The sequence below is a fragment of the Haemorhous mexicanus genome, chromosome 10 (genome assembly GCF_027477595.1).
Source record: "Haemorhous mexicanus isolate bHaeMex1 chromosome 10, bHaeMex1.pri, whole genome shotgun sequence".
NCBI classification, from domain to species: domain Eukaryota; kingdom Metazoa; phylum Chordata; class Aves; order Passeriformes; family Fringillidae; genus Haemorhous; species Haemorhous mexicanus.
Genome location: NC_082350.1, coordinates 3,032,801 through 3,053,478, shown reverse-complemented (window position 1 = coordinate 3,053,478; position 20,678 = coordinate 3,032,801). Strand labels below are relative to the sequence as shown.

Here is a 20,678-nt window from a genome sequence, read left to right as displayed (position 1 = left end):
AATATTTTCTGTGGTTGGCTATTTGCTCCTTTGAATAGACTTCTTTACAGTTTGCAATGCATTTTCACACACTTTGCAAAAATAAGTTTATGATTTATCTGTAGTTTAAAAAATTCATTTCAAATCTTCTTTGATACAACACACTTCCAATTTTTGTTGTGACACAGATTATGCAAATGTGCTCCACAAAGAGGATGCAAAGTGATTTTAAAGCAGAACTTCAGCTGACAGTGCCCAGGCTGCTGTGGGAACTCAAAAGGGTTGGGGGTTTACAGCCCCATGGATGGAGATTGATTTCTTGGGGCTTTTCTTGGATTAATGGGGAGGCTCCCACTGGGCATTTCCCAGTGATGCATTTGGGTGTGATACCGAAGCACTGCTGTGTCCCCATTAGTGTCACACATCTTTTTCATTTACTGACAAGCTGTCAAGGACCTGCTAACATGTCAGGACTCTGGAACGTGATTAAAGTGTTGGGGTTTTTTTTGATAAATCTCTTTGCAGTTCATGATATCCATGTGGAGTTTATGTTGAGACTTAAAGCAGCCTGGAGACAGCCAGTGCCTTCCTACTCAAGTGTGGGGGACTGCACATGCAGCAGAACGCCTGGAGCAGGGCAGAACCACACGGGGATGGAGGATTCACAGTGAAATCTCACATGCTGCTCACCAGGGCAGGAATCCCCTGTCAGCACCAAGGGACCTGAGCAGGGAACATTGCTCCATGAAAATCTGCATTCCCAACCCCACAGGATCAGGAGGCCACGGGAGCAACACAACCAGTGGCTGTGGGCTGGAGAGAGAGAGGAGAGTTCTTCCATGTACAGCCACTGAAACTGTGGAGGCAATGACTGGACTGCAAGTGATGCCTTAGAATTTTAGTTTTTACATTTTTCAAATGCTGTACTGCATTAGTGCATAGCTCTAAACTCCATATAAAGTGTTATTTAAGTGTCTTCACATTTTGCTCAGACAAAACAATCCCTCTGGGCCTGGGATCCAAGGACACCCCACAGCCTCAGGCCCCAAAAAGTACAAACAAAAGTGAATTGGGGGAGCAAACTGGGGGTAAATGACTTCAATAGCTGAAGCTGTAATTGCAGAATTAACCCCTGGTATGTAAATGGATCAAACTTGTAATTGTCTGAAAAACTGGTGCCCATTGTCCAGCTTGGGTGTAGCCTCTGGGAGGCTGTGGCTGCCCAAGGTGTGCCTGTTGAAGGCCTTCAATAAACACCCACTTTATTCTCCGGATCTTGTCTGGCCTCTGCTCTAGGGAGCCACTCCAAGGTATCAGAGGAGGTGAGGTTGCTGAGAAGCTGTCTGGGTCTCTTACAGGCCATATTCCCCCCTGTCTGGGGGGAAAACACAAAAACGTGTGATAGTGCCAACCACAGAATTGCTCTGCAGCTACAAGAAAAGCCTCCAAATGTGAGGCTTTGAGAATGACACAGCCTCATGACCCTGCTGATGCTCAGGGCTTTTCTGCTCTGGAAAAGCAAAACCCAGGCAGCACCTGGCTGGTTCCATGCTCCTGTGCAACCCTTGGAGGGCTGGAATGAAATCTGCAAGGACAGTGGGTGGAGAGGCAGGGATAAGGCAAAGGATAAGGCAAAGAACTTCCAAGAAAAATCCCCTAAGGTCCATGGAGTGAACACAAGTGCAGCAGGTAGTGGCCAGACTGCTGGAACACAGGGATGTTTCTCACACCAAGGACTCAGCAAAAGGAATGATGTTCCCATGGCTTTAATAAAAAAAGTAGAGCTCCATGAAGAGAGAAAGAGAAAAACTTCCTTCCACTGAACATGAGTAGTTGGTCAGTTTCAAAACCAGTAATTTTCAATGCGTGGATATAACATGAATATTTCAATTCCCAGGACTGTTCTGCAAGTGTTTTTTATGATAAGTGATAAAATATTCCTGCCTGGATGCAATTGTACTAAACTACTGTAATGGATTCTCTGCTTGAACTTGCAATGGAGCTGGAGCCCAGATTTGGGGCTGCACCCCACTTTTGAGAGGATACTTTATTATCAACAGCTGATTTCAAAAGGGGCCATGACCTGTGTAAATCAGATAAATCAGGGTATCAAAAGAAGACAGTGTCACAGATGTTTGACCTGAAGCAATGGAATTTCTGTGCTGTGGCACAGGCCAAGCTCACTGCTGCAGGTCACCATGGGCAGCATCTTTGCAGCAGCCTCAGGGTTACCATGCTGGGCAGCAGAATCCAACCCTTTGTTTCTTGGCTCAAACTGTTGTCTCATTAAGTCAAAAGCAAAATCCCCAGTGATAATTACTGGGCCAGAATCAGGCCAAACTCCCTCATCTTGTTTTTTTCTGGCCTATTCTTTCTTGTGAATTTTAGAATGCAATGCCTTTAAATCAAGAACTTTCTGGCTAAAAATATCAAGCTTACTATACATTATTATTATTATTATAAAAGCTATATATTATTTGCAGGGGGCAAAATATTCCAGCTTGAATCAATATTTTCCCTTTTGTGTTCAAAACCTACAAAAAATATCCCCTGAAATTAACATTCTTCCAATTGCATATGTACAACAAATGTTTCCATTTTTCAAAATGAAACCTTTTCGATAGAGAAACAAATTTGTGGGTTTTTAAACAGGAAGAAAACTGCTTTTCTCCCCATCAGCTCTACTGTTTTTCTATTGTGTAAGAGATTTATCCTGATGGAGTTTAGCCCAGGGCACTGTGCTTGCCCCTCCACGTTCAGGTTACTGCAAATGTTCTTTGTGCTGTTGGAGCAGTGTCCTGTGTGTGCTGCAGCTCCATACATATTTAACCAGGCTGTTGCTTTACAAGCACATGTTCAAAAGATTTTATCTAATCAAATTTTAAATAGGAAATTACTTGTCTGACTTCACATCAGAAAGCCATTCCTTTCCCTGCTGCTGCAGATTGGGTTTTAGGACTTCACTACCAAATGGTCAGCAGTGTGTCTGAGTCACCACTTTTAATTCTGGGCTATAAATATCAGATGATGATTTATTACCAGGCACTTGCAATGCTGAAGGAGAAATTCTCTTTAATCTCTTTAATTTGGAGAGGAATGGTAAATAGTTTGGAAAGCTGAGAATTTCTAAGGTTCTCTGTGCAAGTAACAGTTCTATCAGCTGATTTCAGTGTCTCCCTCCACTTTCTGGCGATCCCAAGAGGTTTTCATGCCCACACTGACCCAGTCCTGCTTCTCTCTGTGAATTAACTGCTAACTGTGGGCAGCAATTCCATGGCAAGTGGGCTAAAGCTGTGATGGTGAGACTATTCAATGACTTTCACAAGTAAATAGAATAAACTTTGAAGGAGTAGTTGTTCCCTTGTGTGCTACCTGCCTCACTCAACATTCCCACCTCATCTGGGCTTCAGCTGAGAGTTTATGGTCTGCACAGTGACAGAAATGGTACTGCCTGCATATTCAGAAGTTGGAGTTTGCTCCCCAAATATCCACCTACAGCTTTCAGCTCTTCCAAAATACTAATTCTGTTTCTCCTAAAGGGCACCAGAGCAGGGTGTCTCACCCCTTTTGGGCAATGGAGCTGCCCAGGCAGGTTGCTGGTGCAAGGGAGGTTTGCTTGTGCAAATCACACCTTGATCAAGAGTGTGCATCATTTCAGAAAGCATTAGAGCAGGAAATGGACTTAAATCTCACTGAAGACTGATCTGCAAACTTAACAGGATTGTTTATTTACAAGATGAACTAACTAATGTGAAACAAGATACCTCAAGAAATTAAAAAAAAAAACCCCAAACCAAAACCATTTTCTTCATTTCAAAATACCTTTTTGTCATACTCAAAGTTTGGTTGGTTCTTAATAGTTTTTTATTTCAGAAATAGTTCAAATTTGGCTTGACAAACTATTAGGCATTCAGAGAAGAACAAGCACAAAAGGGAGATTAAAGAAGACAACCTAAAGAATGTCAGATAATCTGTCTAAATCTTAAAAGACAGGAAGACAAGGAAAGAAAACGTTTTCTGATTGTGATATTTAGGAGCCTGAACTAGGAATAGAATGTAATTTGGAAAAATAAAAGCTTCTGATACAAGTAAACATGAGGGGCAATTACTGGAGGCAAATAGAGGAAGCCAGACTAACAGCAGTGTCAGAAGTGCTGTAGGATCTTGTATCCAGCTGACTTTTCCATCACTGAGAACTGTGACCCTCAGTCATCCACCACTTAGGGACTTCACCCTGTTTGTACAGATTGAGGCTCCACAATTCAGCACCTCATATAAACCCAAAAAGGTTTCTAAATTCTCTCTTTTGCAAGTTCAATCCAGTTCATGAGTTTGGGGCTACTGGGTGATGTTACAGCCCAACACACCCTAAAAGGCCTCTGAAAGGTGTCAGCTGTCCTGTCCAAAGCAGAGATTTCAGGGAAATAGTACTTGGCTGCTTTTAGGATCAAAGGACAGAAATAAACACTCCTAAAAACCAGCAGACAGGAGACACTGTGGGATAAACCAGATGCAAAAATCACCTGCTGAGGAATAATGTGCTTAATCTTTGAACACTTTTCAGGGAAGGTATTTAAGTACATGCAAGATCATCAGCTGGCTTAAGTTATTTTAAAGTACCTTGATCTTGAGGCAGCCAGATCCAGCCCTATAAATTCTTGATCTGTTGATATGTCACATACTTTGGCCTGAAGTTCTGTTCTTTTTGTAGTAAATCGAGTCTAGAGCACAGAGCAGTTGTGCTGTGCTCTCTGTTACTGTAAAACTAAACTGTGCTTGCTTTCAGGGTATTGTTTTGATCCTAAATTTCTCAGCTGAGACATTCTGATGGCATATCTGCTGGCTTCAGGCACTACAGAACTCTTTTAAGGAGTGTTATTTTACCTTAAAATGGACAATCAAGGAATAGAAAACCTCCAAATGTGCACCTGGGGTACTCAAGGCAGCTTCTCCCTGAAAGCAAAGACAAAGCACCCCCAAGAAACACTGGTTCAAAAGAGGGAGGGAAAACAAACCAGAGCAGCTCTTTTCCTCCTCAATAAGAACAGCAACTGCTTAGGCTTTCCTTCTGAGCCATAAAACAAGGGAAGGTGTCAGCAGGGAGAAACACAAAGTGTATTTCCATTTGTCAGTAACTTTCAGTTCTATTTCCACTGCCAAGCAGCTGCACCACCTGCCTTGCACTTGTGTGCAATGAGAGATGACAGAGAGCTTCTTAAAGCCTTTAAGGTTGCAGTAATTCATAACCTTACCTTAAGTAATCTGGCAGAATTTACCTTTGGAAGAAACAAGCCCCATGGTTTGATTTTAGTATCTTCCTTCCTTGGAGAAAGGTGAGGAGGGAAGGTGGCAGAGGTGCAGCACAAGGAGCAGGAAACAATGTCCCTATCACCTGGCACTGGCCAGGTAAGTGCTCCTCCCTTGTGTGGCACCAAAACCAACTAGCAGGTGAATATTTTCCTTGGACTTGCAGGATTGTTTTGAGAATTTATAATCTAATGGCATGGATATTTTAAAGGGAGCTTCTGTGATGTTTGTGAGGTCCCCAGGACAAGGTGAGAGATGACAATCTGACTCCATGTTCTCAGAAGGCTGATTTATTATGATATGATATTAAAGAATACTATACTAAAACTATACTAAAGAGAGAGAAAGGGTTCATCAGAAGGCTTCACAAGAATGAATAATAAAAACTCGTGACTGCTTCCAGAGTCCTGACACAGCTGGCTGTGATTGGTAAAAACAATTCACATGAAACCAAGCAAACAACCACCTGTTGGATAAACAATGTCCAGCCACATTCCAAAGCAGCAAACACAGGAGAAACAATCAGATAATTATTGTTTACATTTTTCTCTGAGGCTTCTCAGCTTCCCAGGAGAAGAAATCCTGGCAAAGGGATTTTTCAGAAAATATCACAGTGACAAGCTTCCATTAAATGTTGTCTGTTATCTGTTTTGGAGAAATTTGAAGAACCTTTCCCTGTAAACTCCTCTTAATGAATTTTGGCTTTATGATGTTTTGGGGACAGATTGCCTCAGCTTTCACATTTACCCTTTCACTGTGTGGCATGACCAAGACATTGGAGCTCTCAGGTGAATTCCTTGTCAGAAGGATGCAAACCACACACCTCAGGAGAGCTCCATGTGAAGGACTGGTTTTATTCTCCACCTGTGAGCTCTGGGTGCCAGCCTGCTCCTTCAAATGACATTCCCAGAAAAAATCACCACGACTGTGGGGTCAAAGTATCCACCTGCAGAGTGCTCCCACAGCCTGAATCAAGATGTTCTGCTCCATGTATTTAGCAGTGCAATTTTTCTTGAAAACCTGTCTTTCTCATATTTTAGCCATCAAACTCTGAGTTGCTTCTTTTTGTTCATGCTCTTTGTCATTTGACTATGGTCCTGTTTAGAACCATTCAGCTTTGTGGCACTTCTGTTTAAAAGAAGTCCTTTTTATTAACACCTGTGAGAAATGCTGCTGAGTGGGAACTCACTGGAAAATGAGATCAATGAGTTTTCAGTTTAGGGCTGTTTTCAAAACCCATCTCAGAAACAGATGTACACATGGAATTACTCCTGTGGAAAGTAACCAGATAAAATACTGCTGACAAGGGCAGTGAAAATTGTTCTGCTGTAAAAAGTGTATTCAAGGGACAGAGATTACTGGTAATATTTTTAGTAGGAAGTTGGTAAAAGCTCATTACCCTTCAGTGATCTCCAGTGCAATCCCTGATGGCTGCTTATTCAGAACCACTGCAAACACTTGAGCCCCAAATGTCTTCATCTTGATCTCTCCAATGTTTATTTTCCTCCTACTGAACATGCATTGGAAGGCTTAGGTGGTACCTTAAGCAACTAAAATGCTTTACCTTTTAATTTTGTCTAAATGCTGCTAAGATGATAAGAAATGTGCTGTAATTTACATTTCTCTGGTGAAATGGTAAAACTGCATTTCCCCAGTTACCATTTTGCCTCTTTGAAGGCACCAGAGATAGCACCAAAGCTGTTCAGAGAGTCACAGAGCTGGCACACAGTCTGTTGTTCCTCTAGCTACTGCTCTGCTCAGCATTAGGAGAAATTCCTGCAGGGGATGTGTTTATCTGGTCGTGCAGAAAGTCATTTCTACAACTTGGCAAAAACTCCTGTCTTGAGTGGATCTAAGCAGGAGCCCTGGTGGTGCTGGGAACTCTCACCTCAGCTCTGGGAGGGAGAATCTGAAGGAAGTGAATCCCATTCCTTTACACCTCAAACTGTCACATCAATGCTGAGGCTGAGGAAGGCTTGAGGAATGATTTTGAGATTCTTCTTCTACTCATTTCAGTTAAAATTATACTGTATAATGCAGAACACTAAATAACAAAAAATAACTTACTCCTGTACTGGCAGTTTATAAAATAGGACAGAGATGAGGAAACCTCCTTCTATCTCCCTCTCTCTTTTTTCTCTCTTCTTCTCTCCCCTTGCAACACTCTCTGCCCTTCTCTGAACCCCCTCAGCACAGAGCAGAGCCTGCAGGAAATGCCACTGCCACCCAGAGAATCCCTCAGCCAGGTGTACCCAGGAGGGAATGGTGGGACACCACTGTGACATCAAAGTCACTCATCTCAGGACCAGACCTTCCCAAGGCCAAATAATTAATCAAAAATCTGTATTTTTAATTGGAATATTTTCGTTTCTCTGGTTTTCTCTGCTCCCATGTCTCTTCCCAAACTGTATCCTAAAACAGAAGCCACAGCCAGAAGTTTGCCAGCTGTGGCGCTACCACTCACTCTCCCCCACACATGCTGAAGACCCTGGCAGGGTTTGCTCCTACTCCTCTTGACAGAGGCTCATGTCTCTCTACCACCCCAAATGGCAAGCATAAGGTGGAGTTTTCCTGAAAATCAAACTTCTATAAGGGTTTAACATGTTACTGTGCTGTTCTGAGGACAGAATGAGGCATTTATGCTGAGGGCAATCTAGGAATTTATAGGCTTTCTAAAAACAGAGTTGGAGATAAAATGTCTTGAGCAACAAAGGATGTAGAAAAATGGCAATTCAAGGCAGCAGGATGGGGAGGAGGTGTGATGGAGAGGTTTCTCTAGGCAGGAAGATAGAAGAGACTGAAAATGCAGCATTTCTGTGAGCCAGGATCATCTGTGGCAATGAGAAGCTGATGAGCATGGCTGACTGCCAGCAGATATTATGATCTCAGAATATTGATGTTTTGTACTAATAATTACAAAATCAGCAGCTGTACAACTGTGTATTTGGATAAATACAAGTGTAAGTGCAGCCTGTGACACGGTGAATGGAAATGAAGGATGATTAAAATGACAGGTCACACAGTAATACCGATGCCAAGAAAAGACTGACAAGCTGGGAGAATGATAACATAATAAAGCATTAAAGAATCTTGATATTCAAAAGGAAAAAACTGATAATGGAAACATTCATAAGCAGTCAGAGAAACGCATTAACTTTCCATTGCTGTTGAGAGCAGACACAGATCAGACAGAAGACAGTAAGAAAAAAGAAAATTTACTTGTCTGCACTTGTAAAGGCATACTGGGGCAAAAATGCATCCTTCTCATAAGCCCTACATAACAAATCTACAAGCAGGGTAATCCCTTCAGATACTCTGAAAGATAAGCAGAAAGCTGGGGATTGTCTACACAGCCAAGAAGAAAGCCAAGAGTTGGAATCGTGTCATCTGAATGTTCCAAGTACATTTGTTGTAGATCCCCACCCAGGCAATGATCTGTGACAATAAGGCAGGATGTTCAGCTGGGATGTCCAAAATTTGAAAGTTCTTGTTCAAGGGAGGGAGTGCCATGAAGGAATTAGGAAGAAGCACAGAATAAATCTGTTATTGGGATTAGGTAAGCATTTGGCAAAAATCACAATAATAAACACATTTAGGCCACAGTCATGGTCAAAGCCTGGCTGGGATGTCCCAGGATGTGTTTTTATTGAATGCCTGCACTGACAGACATGATTGGAGGTATTGTAAAAAATCTGTTATTCCATGGACACCCCCTGCTCTTGGGAGGGAGACTCAGCAGAAGCCCATCTCTGTGTGGAACAAGGCAGTGAGCCAGGCCAAAGGAAAGCTCCATATTTCCATTTCTCAATGACCTCAAGTTTCAAGGCATGTCAGAAGGAGTGGGGTTAACACCTGTCCCACTTGAGGGCTGAGCTTTTTGAGCCACACATAGATTCTGACCTCAGAGAAGTGAATCTGAAGACTGAAGTACACCAGACATGTGGGGCTGTCCATTCTGTTCAGTGGAGGAGGGCCCAAGGATGGACTGAACTGGATTTTCCTTCACCAGAGGACAGCTCCACTCCCTGGGACTTTGCACAATGTTGCATCAGGCTCCCCAAGACAGAAGCTGGGATGAATTTCTGCCTTGCACAGGCTGTGTGAAACATCCAGCCCCAGGGATCCAGGAACACCTGGCTCTCCCTGCATGCAGGTGTGCTCAGGGACTCATGCCCACAGTGGTGTCAGCACAACCTTGTCACCACAGTGCTCCACAACCTCCACACAGCCCACACAGCTGGCTTTGGCCTTGAATTAAACGCAGGTTTAAGCCTTCCTGTGGCCTAAACATTTCCTCCATCTCTGTTTAGGAGTGAGTCACTGATGATTTCCCTGAACTGACCCCTAATGTTGGTTGTCATTGCTTGGGTGGGGCCTCATCACAACACAGAGCTGGTAATTGGAATTCCTAGCACAGGCTTCCTTCCCACTTTTCACCACACATTTTTCTCCTCTGAAAAGGAGGCAGCAGAGGCAGGACCCAATGTGAACCTGTTGCTGCTCTCTTTTCATGAGCAGCAGGACACTAATTTCTCTCCCTCAATCCTGCAGGGCACTGAGCAATCCCTGCTCTCTCCAGCATCCCCACCTTCATGTCAGAGCTAAAGGACTGACACCAGTGGACTCACACTGTGATCAGAACCACATAAGACACTGGCTCTGTGAGCAGGCTGGGCTCAGCAAAGCTCAGCCTAAGATGCTGCTTTGCCCTTCTGCTTAGAAACCTGCAGGACTGCAGCAGGGCAAACCACAGAGCAACTTCCCCATCCACGCTCCAGATTTATATGGCTGGCTTTCCTCTTCTTAAATCTCTCCCAACAAAGCTTTGTTCCAAGATGATTCACAGATGTTGTCATTAAAAAGTTGGGCCTTGCCAACAAATAACACATGGGCCTGCTTGAGAAACTGCTGTTCCCACAGCTTTCCCCAGGAAGAGATACTCAGGGTAATTGGTAAGGCCTGTGAGAACAGCACATTATAAAGCATCTTCCACCATCCATAATTTTTGAGGAGAATCCTGGTTTCCTGAGAATTTATCTTGTTCATTTAAAAATCACATGGACAAACACACATGATAGAGAATAGATAATTAAGCCAATTATCATGAAAGAAGTGTTGATCTTTTCAGGTAATAGTGAATGGGTCAAGCAAAGGCATATTTGAAACAAACAAAATCCTAGCCTAGCTAACAGCCAGCCATGTATCTCAATTACAGACATAAAATAAAATGATTAATTGATATGCAGGCATGAGTCTCAAAGGCCAGAAAGTGACAAACAAATAGACAGGACTGTACTGTCCATTGCAGGATGAGCTGAACTACAGAGAGAGCAAACCCCAACCAAAAGAGAATAAAAGGGTGTTAGAGTGACCTGGCTGGAATCACTTCTGTGCTCACCCACTCAGGACAGGCTGAAATCCAAAACCCAGCAGCCCAGCCCTCTGTTAGGAGCTTGGAAAAGCAACGTGGGGAGTCAGCAGGGGACTCCATCTGGGGAGATCTTTACCAACAGCCATGAACAGAAATGTTTCATGATCGTACCCCATATCTTTACAAAATTCTTGGTCATTTAGCAGTAAGAAAAAGGCTTTATTTTTTCCTGGGAGGTAGAAAGAAATGAGCATTCGGTATGTTTTCAAAAACTAAAAGCAATCTCAATCTTTTGCAATGCTCTCAACACATAGAGCAGTAAATATAATTTTCATATAGTTTTGAATAAGTGACAGATGTAGTACATATTTACCACATTCTCAATTCCGCAATTTAGAGGCTGACATTAAAATATTTTCCTCTGTTTTTCATGGGCCTGTTGTTAAAAGCATGGCTGCTTTGCCAGAAAGTGTGTTTGGAAAGGCTTTTATTCCTTCTTCATTCCTTTTGTCCTGCTTGTGTGACTCCAACATGCCCCGAAGAGCTTGGTGGCATCTCACAGCTCTCCTTGTGTCTCAGCCACACCTGTAAGGACATTCCCACTGGCTTCACCACCCTTCAAACCAGGGCTCCATTTGGGATTTGGCTTCAGAGCCAATTCACCACTCAGTTTCCAGGCAATGCTGTCATATTCCACTTCCACAAAACAATGAGTAGATGGACTGGATGAGTTTAAAGCTTAGGAAACACAAGTTCACAGGCTGTACAACTGCCAACATCATCTCACAGACATGCAGCAAGGGGAAATTCAACTAATCTGATGTTTGTTTTTCTTTAACATTCTATTAAAGCAAAGCAGCTCCATAATGAGATTACTGCATTTTATCTCTTAATTGTATCCAGATATGGAAAAGAGATTTACTGCTAGTGGCTTGTATACAGTAGAATATTTTAAAGCTAATTATGATAGAGCATTACTATTGTCACACAATGAAATACTTATTCTTCTGTTATGAATCAATACCATTTTCTAAAATGTATTGTAACTACCTTTTTAATTGGATATACACCCTCCTAAATTCTGAAACAGACAGTTATATAAATAAAATTCTTTTAAATCCAGGATGATCTCAGCATAAAATATTTTAATTATATAGATTGCAAAAAAGGAGAAAAAGTAACATTAAGTAGCTTTCCATTATTAAAGCCAGCTGAAAGTCAAGTCTTGAAAGCATTCATGTTTTCATTTTTTAACTCTGCCATTGTCCATGGAAGCATGGATACACATCCTCCCCAAATGCTGTATTAATAGTTTGATTGTTCATTGAAGACCACCAAGCACCTGGCTTTTGTTTCTATTACTCCACACAGAGAGGAAATCATATTACAGTATTTATCTTCCTAAATCCCCAGGGCCTAAAACCTCTACAAGTCTTTTCTTTGCTTATGGATGAAATACAGTAAACAATTAAAAAGTTAGGCAAAGAGTTTTAAAATAACATTGTATCCAAGTTCCTTTGTTCAAAAATATTGGTGAGCAGATGGTGAAAACTTCTGCTTGATCTGTCAGTTGTAATTACTTGACAATTTTTAAAAAGTGTCCCTATGTGATGATACCCTGATCACACAGGCCATCAACGCAAACTAAAATTCAATTCCATTATAAGCTGGTACTGCAACCACCTGTAACACTTTGCACACATTCCAAAGTACCTCTTTGGTTTTCCTGAGCAAATATTCACAACAGGGACAGCTGAAGTTTTGACCACAAGCCGATCACAGCATGTCTGCAAATCTTACCGGAGTATGAGACACCTTTTCCCCCTCTCCACTCATGGCAAAGGGACAAGGAAAAGGCATTTGTTGATCTCAGCAGAATCAAGCAGCAGTTTAAAACCTACCTGAGCTCCAGCCATCTCAATGGGCATTGTTTTCAGCACTCTCATACTGCATTTCATGTATTTACACATCCAACCCACATTATATTTACACTATGGTAAATTAAACCATTCAAATTTTGGTGAGGTAAAATGAATCAGAACTTAGAGATGAGGTAAATCAATAATATCAAGTATTTAAAAACATCTTACTTTTTATTAAGTTACTGAAAGAATTTAACTACATATCATATTGCCAGTATGTTGGTGGAAGTTGTTAGATATTGAAGCTGATTCTACACTTGATGACATATTATCCAACTAATTTAATGAATAAATATTGCAGAATGCAATATCTGAGGCTATCAAGAAATTTCATTTAACCAGCAGCTCACCACTAAGGAAAAACCCCACAGTATTCCTTATGGGTTTTTTCAAGAATATATACATTGAACCAGCTCTGGATCATCCTTCAGTATGATTTTGCAATAAATAAATGTTTATGTTAACACTTAGCATACTCTATAAGGTCATCAATTGTCTATTTATCTGAAGGGCCCACATTATGTAGGAAGGCTCTTCAGCATTCCTGTGATTCAGATTTCACTGCAGACATTATTCACTCTACATTTAAGTCCTTTATCTGCATGCCAAGTGTTAAATTATATTGGGTTACTGTCTGTATCATTCTATTTTTACTGCAGCCCTTCACAGATTAAGATTCAAATCCTTTGAATTTAGTAGGATTTTGACAGCAATTCAAGCAGTGTAAATCTTAGCTCTGTCCACCTAATTGTGCACAGGAATTTCTAAGCTCTCCAAGTGCCTAGAAGAGGTGTGTTTACCTGCTGTGTGCATCCTGTCCCCAGATCCTTGGCAGCCATCCTCATCATCACAGTCTCCACTTGACTCCATCTCCTCACTCCTTCCAGCCCCACTGCCAGCATCCCGGGGACCCCATCTCTCCAGCTTCAACTTGGCCTTCTCAGCATCCACCTGAAATGGAAGAAGTGACAAACCAACCATGGTCAGAGTATTCACACAGCTCCTACCCCAGCAGCCATCTGGTTCATTCAGCAACAAACACCTTCTCATGCACTTTCAGGAGCAGCTCCTCAAGCTGGAGGCTGTTTCTAGCAATGGCATTCAAATATTCTGGAATAACAGAGTATGCAACCAAATGTTCTGCACCATAGAAGACCAGGGGCACTTATCAAATGTTTAATTGAAAACATCACATCTACCAGTACCACCACAGGGAGTGCTGTTCCTACAGCTGGGGAGTCTTTGCTTCTTCTCTGCCAGGGTCAACATTAAATACATGAGATGGAATTTCTTGTCTGGACTCAGATGTTTATTAGTTCTTGTCTATGTTACAGTCTCACAAACCCTGAGTTCTACAGCACTTCACTCTAATAAACTAAAATGGAGCCCTATCTCTCTCTGCAAGGCCTTTTAAGGATAAACTGTCCAATTAAGAGATGACACCTCAACCATTTTTACTTTTAACCCAATTACCAACCACCTGTGCCTGCAATGTGGATTTTTTTATCCAATTACACAAAACCACCCAAACCCATGGAGAAGTGAAGAAGGAGGACCAGCCTCCATCCTAAAGTGTCCATCTTGCTTTCTATATATATTTCTATATTCTAAACCCTTAAGCTCTAAGTTTCCCACCCTGTGATATCACACACTTCTATTCAAACTGCACACCCACAATCCCAGTGTTATCATTCCATTTTGGAAGCCTTCTCCACGGCCTCAGGTCAAATGCAGTGTTCTCCTGGGATTCAGTGCCTGGCAGTACAGAAAGTCTGAAATTCTCAGCAGCCAGGGTTCCAACACACAGCTTTTCCTTTGCCAAGCACAGTTTGGGGAACACTTGTTAAGGATGGTACAATCTGCCAGCTGTCCAAGTACTTGTTTTGAGGGATTTACAGTTGAAGACCATGACAAACTTCACAGCTGAGGGCATTTGCTACTTTTCATGATAGGCTTGTTCACTTGGAAACCTTGCCCCTGGATATGATTTTTAAGATGTTTGTTCCAACTGCAAGTTGTTCATTAGACTATTTCCAGGACTGAGCACAGAATAAGAAAGCATTTTCTAAAATAAATCTAAATCTATCACACCAGGTCATGCTTGCTCTAACAACATATTTACCCCCCAACACTCAGATTTTTGATGTTTAGATAACTCTTTCTCCTGCTGTCACCACAAACAGCTGCCTACTAGTAGCACTGTGGAAATAAATGATTTTTCAGCTCACTGGTAGTTCCAAAAGATGAAAAATCCCATTTCCTTGGGAGTGAATCTAAACTCAGCCCATGTAGGGCACACCAAGAGCAGCACTACCTGGGAGGAAAAAAAACCCAACCCCAAAAGGCTTAGACTTAAAAACTGTGTTATAAGGCAAATATTGATCAAGCAAGAATGGTCCAGGAGAAGCCTGGACCTTTCCCCCCACCTGAGGAGCACTGACCGGATGGAAAGACTGTACTGCTCTCAAAGCCTCTGCAGGGCTGCCAGATTGGATCTATCCAATACCCTTCAGCATAAGAATCTTCCTCCCAAAGTACTCCAGATCCATTTCAGGCTTTGTGATCTGCTTCATCCCAGGGGACTGATTATTCTTGGTACTGAGCAAATTGTACTTTGAAATGTAACACTTTGGAGATTCAAACACTACAAAGGAGCAGCTCTGGGAGCTGTGGGTGAACTGGAGCACAGGGCTAAAAACTGTATTAACTGGGCTGAAAGGATGGTGATGGATGCAGCAGTTTCTCTGTAGTGGGAAGCTTTGTGTCACAGTCTCCTTCTTCTTCAGGTGCTGGAGCTGCCATCCTCCACTCTGGGGCTGACAAATGCTTGGAGCAGAGATCTGGTTCTGTGGAACAGATTCCAGCTTCTACAAGGCAGAACTCAGGAAATTCTGCACCCTCTCCCTGAAGAGCTCAGTTTGCTCCTTCTGAAGACACAAATAACTGCACAGGGCAGTGGGAAGATCAGCAAGTGGGAGGAGAGGGTATGGACTCGAGTGGGGAAGCACGTTGAACACTCTCTAATTGTTACTGCATGTCTGGTTTTTATAAACAAGTTGCTTAATGTTGAGCCTTGGTATTCACAGCCATGAAGACCCATGTCACAGCAATAAAAAACAACACTTTTGTTAAACAATTGGAAAATTTTGCCTATGAGGGAGAAAGACAACTCAGTTCTTTCACAAATTTATTGTGTCCTGATCATATTAGAAAAGCCTCATCCATTCTTAGTTATAATTCTTCAGAATGAAAAGAAATGGCTGAGTGGCAAACAGAACAGACAGAGAATTTAATAAAGGATTTTAATGACTGTTTCCAAGTCAGAGCAGAAATGTTTACTGCCTGTTAAGGCACTCCTCCTTTGCAAAGATCTGATTTCATTCATTGCCCACGGCTCAAATCCTGACCTCTGCTCAAAACAAGCAATTCTTGAACCAAGAGGGCCCCAGCTTCAAGGAGGAAGCTGTGCTTTCCAGCATGGTGCACTGCAGCATTTCTGGGTTCTGATGCCTTCACTGCAGCAAGAGAGGAGCTGGAGCCCAGATCTGCATGTCCTCTGTATCTCTGAAGGTGCATCCAGCCCTTCCTTGGCTTGTCAGCAGAGATGGGCCACCAAACGACCCAGAGCCCTGACATCCAGGTTCACCATGACCACTTCAGATGAGCTCAGGTGTGACCTACCAACCCTTTTCACTTTGGATACACTTTCCCAGCCTCTTCACAACAGGGCTTTTATGTCCAGTGGCTGCCACTCACCCAGAATGATGGACCAGAGCCTGACTTTGTGCATCAGTAATGCTCTATCTACAAATAAACTCATTCCAGGAGATGGGATAGTGTAGCCTCTTCAGTGAGGAGCTCCAGACACACTGAGCATCCCTTTTGAGAAGGCAATGTCACCATTTCTCAGTGACTTGTGACACAGCATCCTTCTCTCTTCCACATTCTGAAGGCACAGCTCTCCTTTGGCTACTGCCACAGGACTCCAGTGAGATCAGTGTTTCAGGGCAATAGCAAAGCTTATGGCAGCATGGCCCACTCTCCTTTTTTCACAGAATAACAGAAACCTGTCTCAAAGGCCTGAGACTTCACCCTGGAGGTGTTTAAAAGAGCCTGGACGTGGCACTCAGTGCCATGGTTTAGTTGGTGAGGAGGTGTTAGGGCACAGGTTGGACTACATGACCTTAAAGGTCTTTTCCAACCGAGATCATTCTGTGATTCTGTGAAAGTAGCACTGACTGCATCAGGATGGACTGGGATGGTGGAGCTTTAGAAGATTATAATGGAAGACATTAATGATAATTTTTTCCTCTCTGGTCCCAGGGGTTGGGTGTGGGCAGGGAATACCTGCTGTGTTTTGTGGCTGTGGGACTGCAAGGTCCCCAGCAGAGGAGCTGGAGGTCACCTGAAGGTTCAGGTCATTTTCAGAGGCAGCCTGGCAGACAGAGATCTGTTAAAAACCTTGAACAATTCTCCAGGCTGCTGCCACCAAGCACAAATCCTCCTGCTTCCCCAGATGGCTGAGGGGAGAACCAGAGTGCCTTGCCCCTATTTAACACTGGGGAGCAGAGATGGGAATCGGATGTGGCATTTCTGCACTGCTTAAGAGCCACTCTTAAAACCACCTTATTTTGGTGCCTCTTTCCCTGCCAGCTGACAAATGATGCCATCCAGCCATTCTGGCAACTCTGCACAACAGCTCCTGCCTGGCAGTGCCCTGTCTTGGTGCTGAGAATTGATGCCTCAGTAAATAATTGCAATGAATTTCAGGTTGGGCCCTGGAGCTTGTGCCTTTACCTTCACAAAGCATAATATTCCAGGGAATACTGCAATCTTAACAGCTTAAAAATTAAGTCTTCAAGTTTTTGTGAAAGATTTTTTTTCCCTCTTGAAAAGGTTATATAAATAGATCAATAAGATTTGTACAGTCCAATTGGAAACTGACTCAAATCAGGAATTTTCCCAAATGCAATAAGCTTTGGATTAGGTTCATAAACCTCTGAAGGGTTTCTGAGAAACTATATACTGCTTCTGTGGGGAGGTTTTAGTGCCTGTATCTGAGTCAGCTGAAAGGCAAAAATCACATATTACTATTCAGCTCTGAGTCAGACACAGATGACTCTGCTGCATGGATTTTATTTATTCCAGCAAAGGTCCCAACCTTAAGTGACATTAAAAAAACCCCAAGTTCTGCTGACATAAGGTTTTCTGGAGAAGAAGGAGTTCATATGAGAGTGGCTCCTGTCTTTCTCCCCTATTAATACTTCATGATGTAGCACACACATTCCCAGTCACATAAAAGAGTCCTTCAGACTTCAGAGGCTTCAAAGAGCCCATGACACAGAACCCCTGAGCTCTCCACAACCTGTCTAACCCTAATTCTCACCCTGAACAGGTGTGGCAGAATACCAATTCATGATCGTGGTTTTTCATGAAGCCATGTTCCACCTGAATACTTCCACACCTTAATGAAACAATAACTGCTTCCCTCCATGAAAAGCATTGTAGAAAAATATGCCAGTTTCTATCTGTTTCATTGACCAGTCTATTTGCATCATATATGCATGTGTATGATTTCAAGCTGTAGGATAGTAACCCCATTTTATCAGAAAATAGGTTTTAAAAATTATATTTTACACTGCAGTTTCAGAGTTCTCAAGTCAGTGAACACAACAATGAAAATATTCTCTTTGAATAAAGCCACTTAAAAGTTGTGTGCTTGGAATATTCAGAGAGAAATTCCATAGAATAATTGTTCCAGAGGGATTTGGTAATGAGTTTTCTACATGACAGATTGCACTGGGAGTTCTTTTTCCTTCTGAGGAGTCAGCTCTGAGGTGAAATGTGACTTGTGTCCACTCACCATGTGAGCACACCTATCACTCTCTGGTGTTTCCAGTGGGAGGAAAAACCAGCTGATTGTAGGAACTGTAAGCTAAACATGATTTTTTTCTCAAGGTACTTAGAAGTAGCTGCCTTTTTCAAAGTGCTCTAGTGACATAAATATGATTTGCAAAGACAAAGGTTTTGCCAGCTTATGCACAAATAATGCACAAAGCCTCATCTTGAAAAGAGTCATGAATGACTCAATCCTCCCATTCATTTCTTTAAAAATAAAAATAAAAAATCCTTTCTAAACCATTATTAGGTCAAAAATGACTACAACTGGAAAAGACAATGTGCCTTTGTTTCTGGCCTGTTATATACATTTTTTGTTAGGAACTGACATACTGCTTTAGGCATAAAGCTGCATTTTACTGGTGCCTTGTGACTGAGCAGATGTTCTGTCATTTCACAAAACAATAGCAACATAACAAATTTTAGACATAACTGCCATATATATGCTTATTCCAAGTGGGACCTCTCTGAGATAACATTTATGGCTCATTTTCCTCCACATATGCTCTTATCTCCTTTATAAAAAGCATTTGGCAGTTGCTTTTTTTTCTTCTTTTCATATTATCTAGCACTCATCTATTACAATGTAACTAAGGAAAATAAACTTATTTAGCTTCAATTTTGTAACATTTTCTTTGGTTCATTCTTCCTTTGTCTCTATTTCAGAACCCCAAAAAGGCCTGATGAATTATCCCCTTCTAGTTTCTTCAGGAAGTAGTACAGCTCAAGGAGGTTTCTCCTGCTGTCACCATGAACAGCTGCCTACTAGCAGCACTGTGGAGATAAATGATTTTTCAGCTCACTGGTAGTTCCAAAAGAGCTCTAAAATCCCCTTTTCAGCAGAAGGGAACAGACATCCAACCTTCTGCAGCAACCAACAACCCCAGCCCTCCTTCTGCTGTTTATTCAGATCCTTCCAATAACCTTTCATGACACATCCTGCTTCACAAGTCACCTGGACACATGGCAACAATTTAAATGAACAGCTATACATAATTTATGGGGCACACTTATGGGCTGACAATGGCTTTGGAATTTTATCCACATCCCTCCAGAGCAGACCTTTTCAGCTCAGGAATTGGACCAACACTGGTAAATTCCTTTGTTCTGTGCCTTTCTCTCCAGCCTAAGCACCTCACATTTACATACATTGATATTTGTATTTATTGTCTGTGCCCATGCTCCTAGAATATATATATTTTATATGCTCTGAAGGGAAGGCTCTCTTGAGGCACATGGAAACATGCTGAGTGCAAGTCTCAGAAAGTGGGGCCTGACACCTTGTTTTGCCCTCTGCCTTAGTGTATCTCCACTCAAGCTACACACAAAAATTTCAATGTTCTTTTTTCTAATTTTGGCAATTTTTTCCCCAGATTTTTCTTATTTGTTCTCCCATCAAGTTTCTCAGCATAGCCCTACCCTCTCTGTATTGGTTTGGGACATTGCAGCTCCCCACAGAGCCACCTTTTGGATAAAGTGCACCAACTTCTGGTTGAGCAGGACAGGCTTACAGATCCAGCAGCAGGAGGGTCACAGTGCCAGAAAGCTTCCTTGGGATCACTGCATGTGGCAGGGGAAAGGACACAGCTGCTTCTAATGTCTTTTCCATGTTGTTTTTCATCTTCTGCTTCATTCTAGGATTATTCTGTTCCAAGCATGTTGATTATTTGACCAACCTCCCACTGTTTCTGAGCATCTCCAGTAGAAACTGCACATCTTCTGGGAAGGTCAGGACTTGTTTTCTGATTTTATCCATCTTTTTTAAGCCAAAAAGCTGTTGCAATTGGTGTTTTGATTTGTTTTGACTTGCTTTTATTCACATCAAATCACTAAATTACTGCTTTCAGAAACAGCATCTGTATTCCTACAATGGCTTTAGATTCTTATGGTTTCAGTGGAAGTTTCTTGCCAACATTCCTTTATTTTCTCTATGTTTCCCTCCTAATTTTGAAGCCTTAGCTTCTCCACATACACTTTCCATCCTCTGTCACTGAGGCTTTGGATTTGCCCACATCTGTCTCTACCTGTGATTCCTTTTTGCTCTCCTGGTTTATGCAGATTGACTCATTAACCTCTTCCTGATATTTTTATTGCCAGGTAACACAGTGGATACCTACCAATCCACACTTTCACTTATCTTGGACTACTTTTCATTTCTTCTCTGACTCCTTCCTCCAGCCTAGCTGTGTCTCTCTGATTTC

The 20,678-nt window shown here is 42.2% G+C and overlaps 1 protein-coding gene across 1 annotated transcript in view; it reads right to left on the bottom strand.

Moving 5' to 3' along the window:
* The window catches only part of LOC132331513 (glypican-5-like), a 369,094-nt gene that overhangs the window by 85,475 nt on the left and 262,941 nt on the right, over nucleotides 1-20,678 (bottom strand). Inside the window, exon 8 of the mRNA XM_059854951.1 lies at nucleotides 13,380-13,530. Coding sequence (XP_059710934.1) covers nucleotides 13,380-13,530 — 151 coding nt within the window. The remainder of the gene's footprint in view (nucleotides 1-13,379; nucleotides 13,531-20,678) is intronic.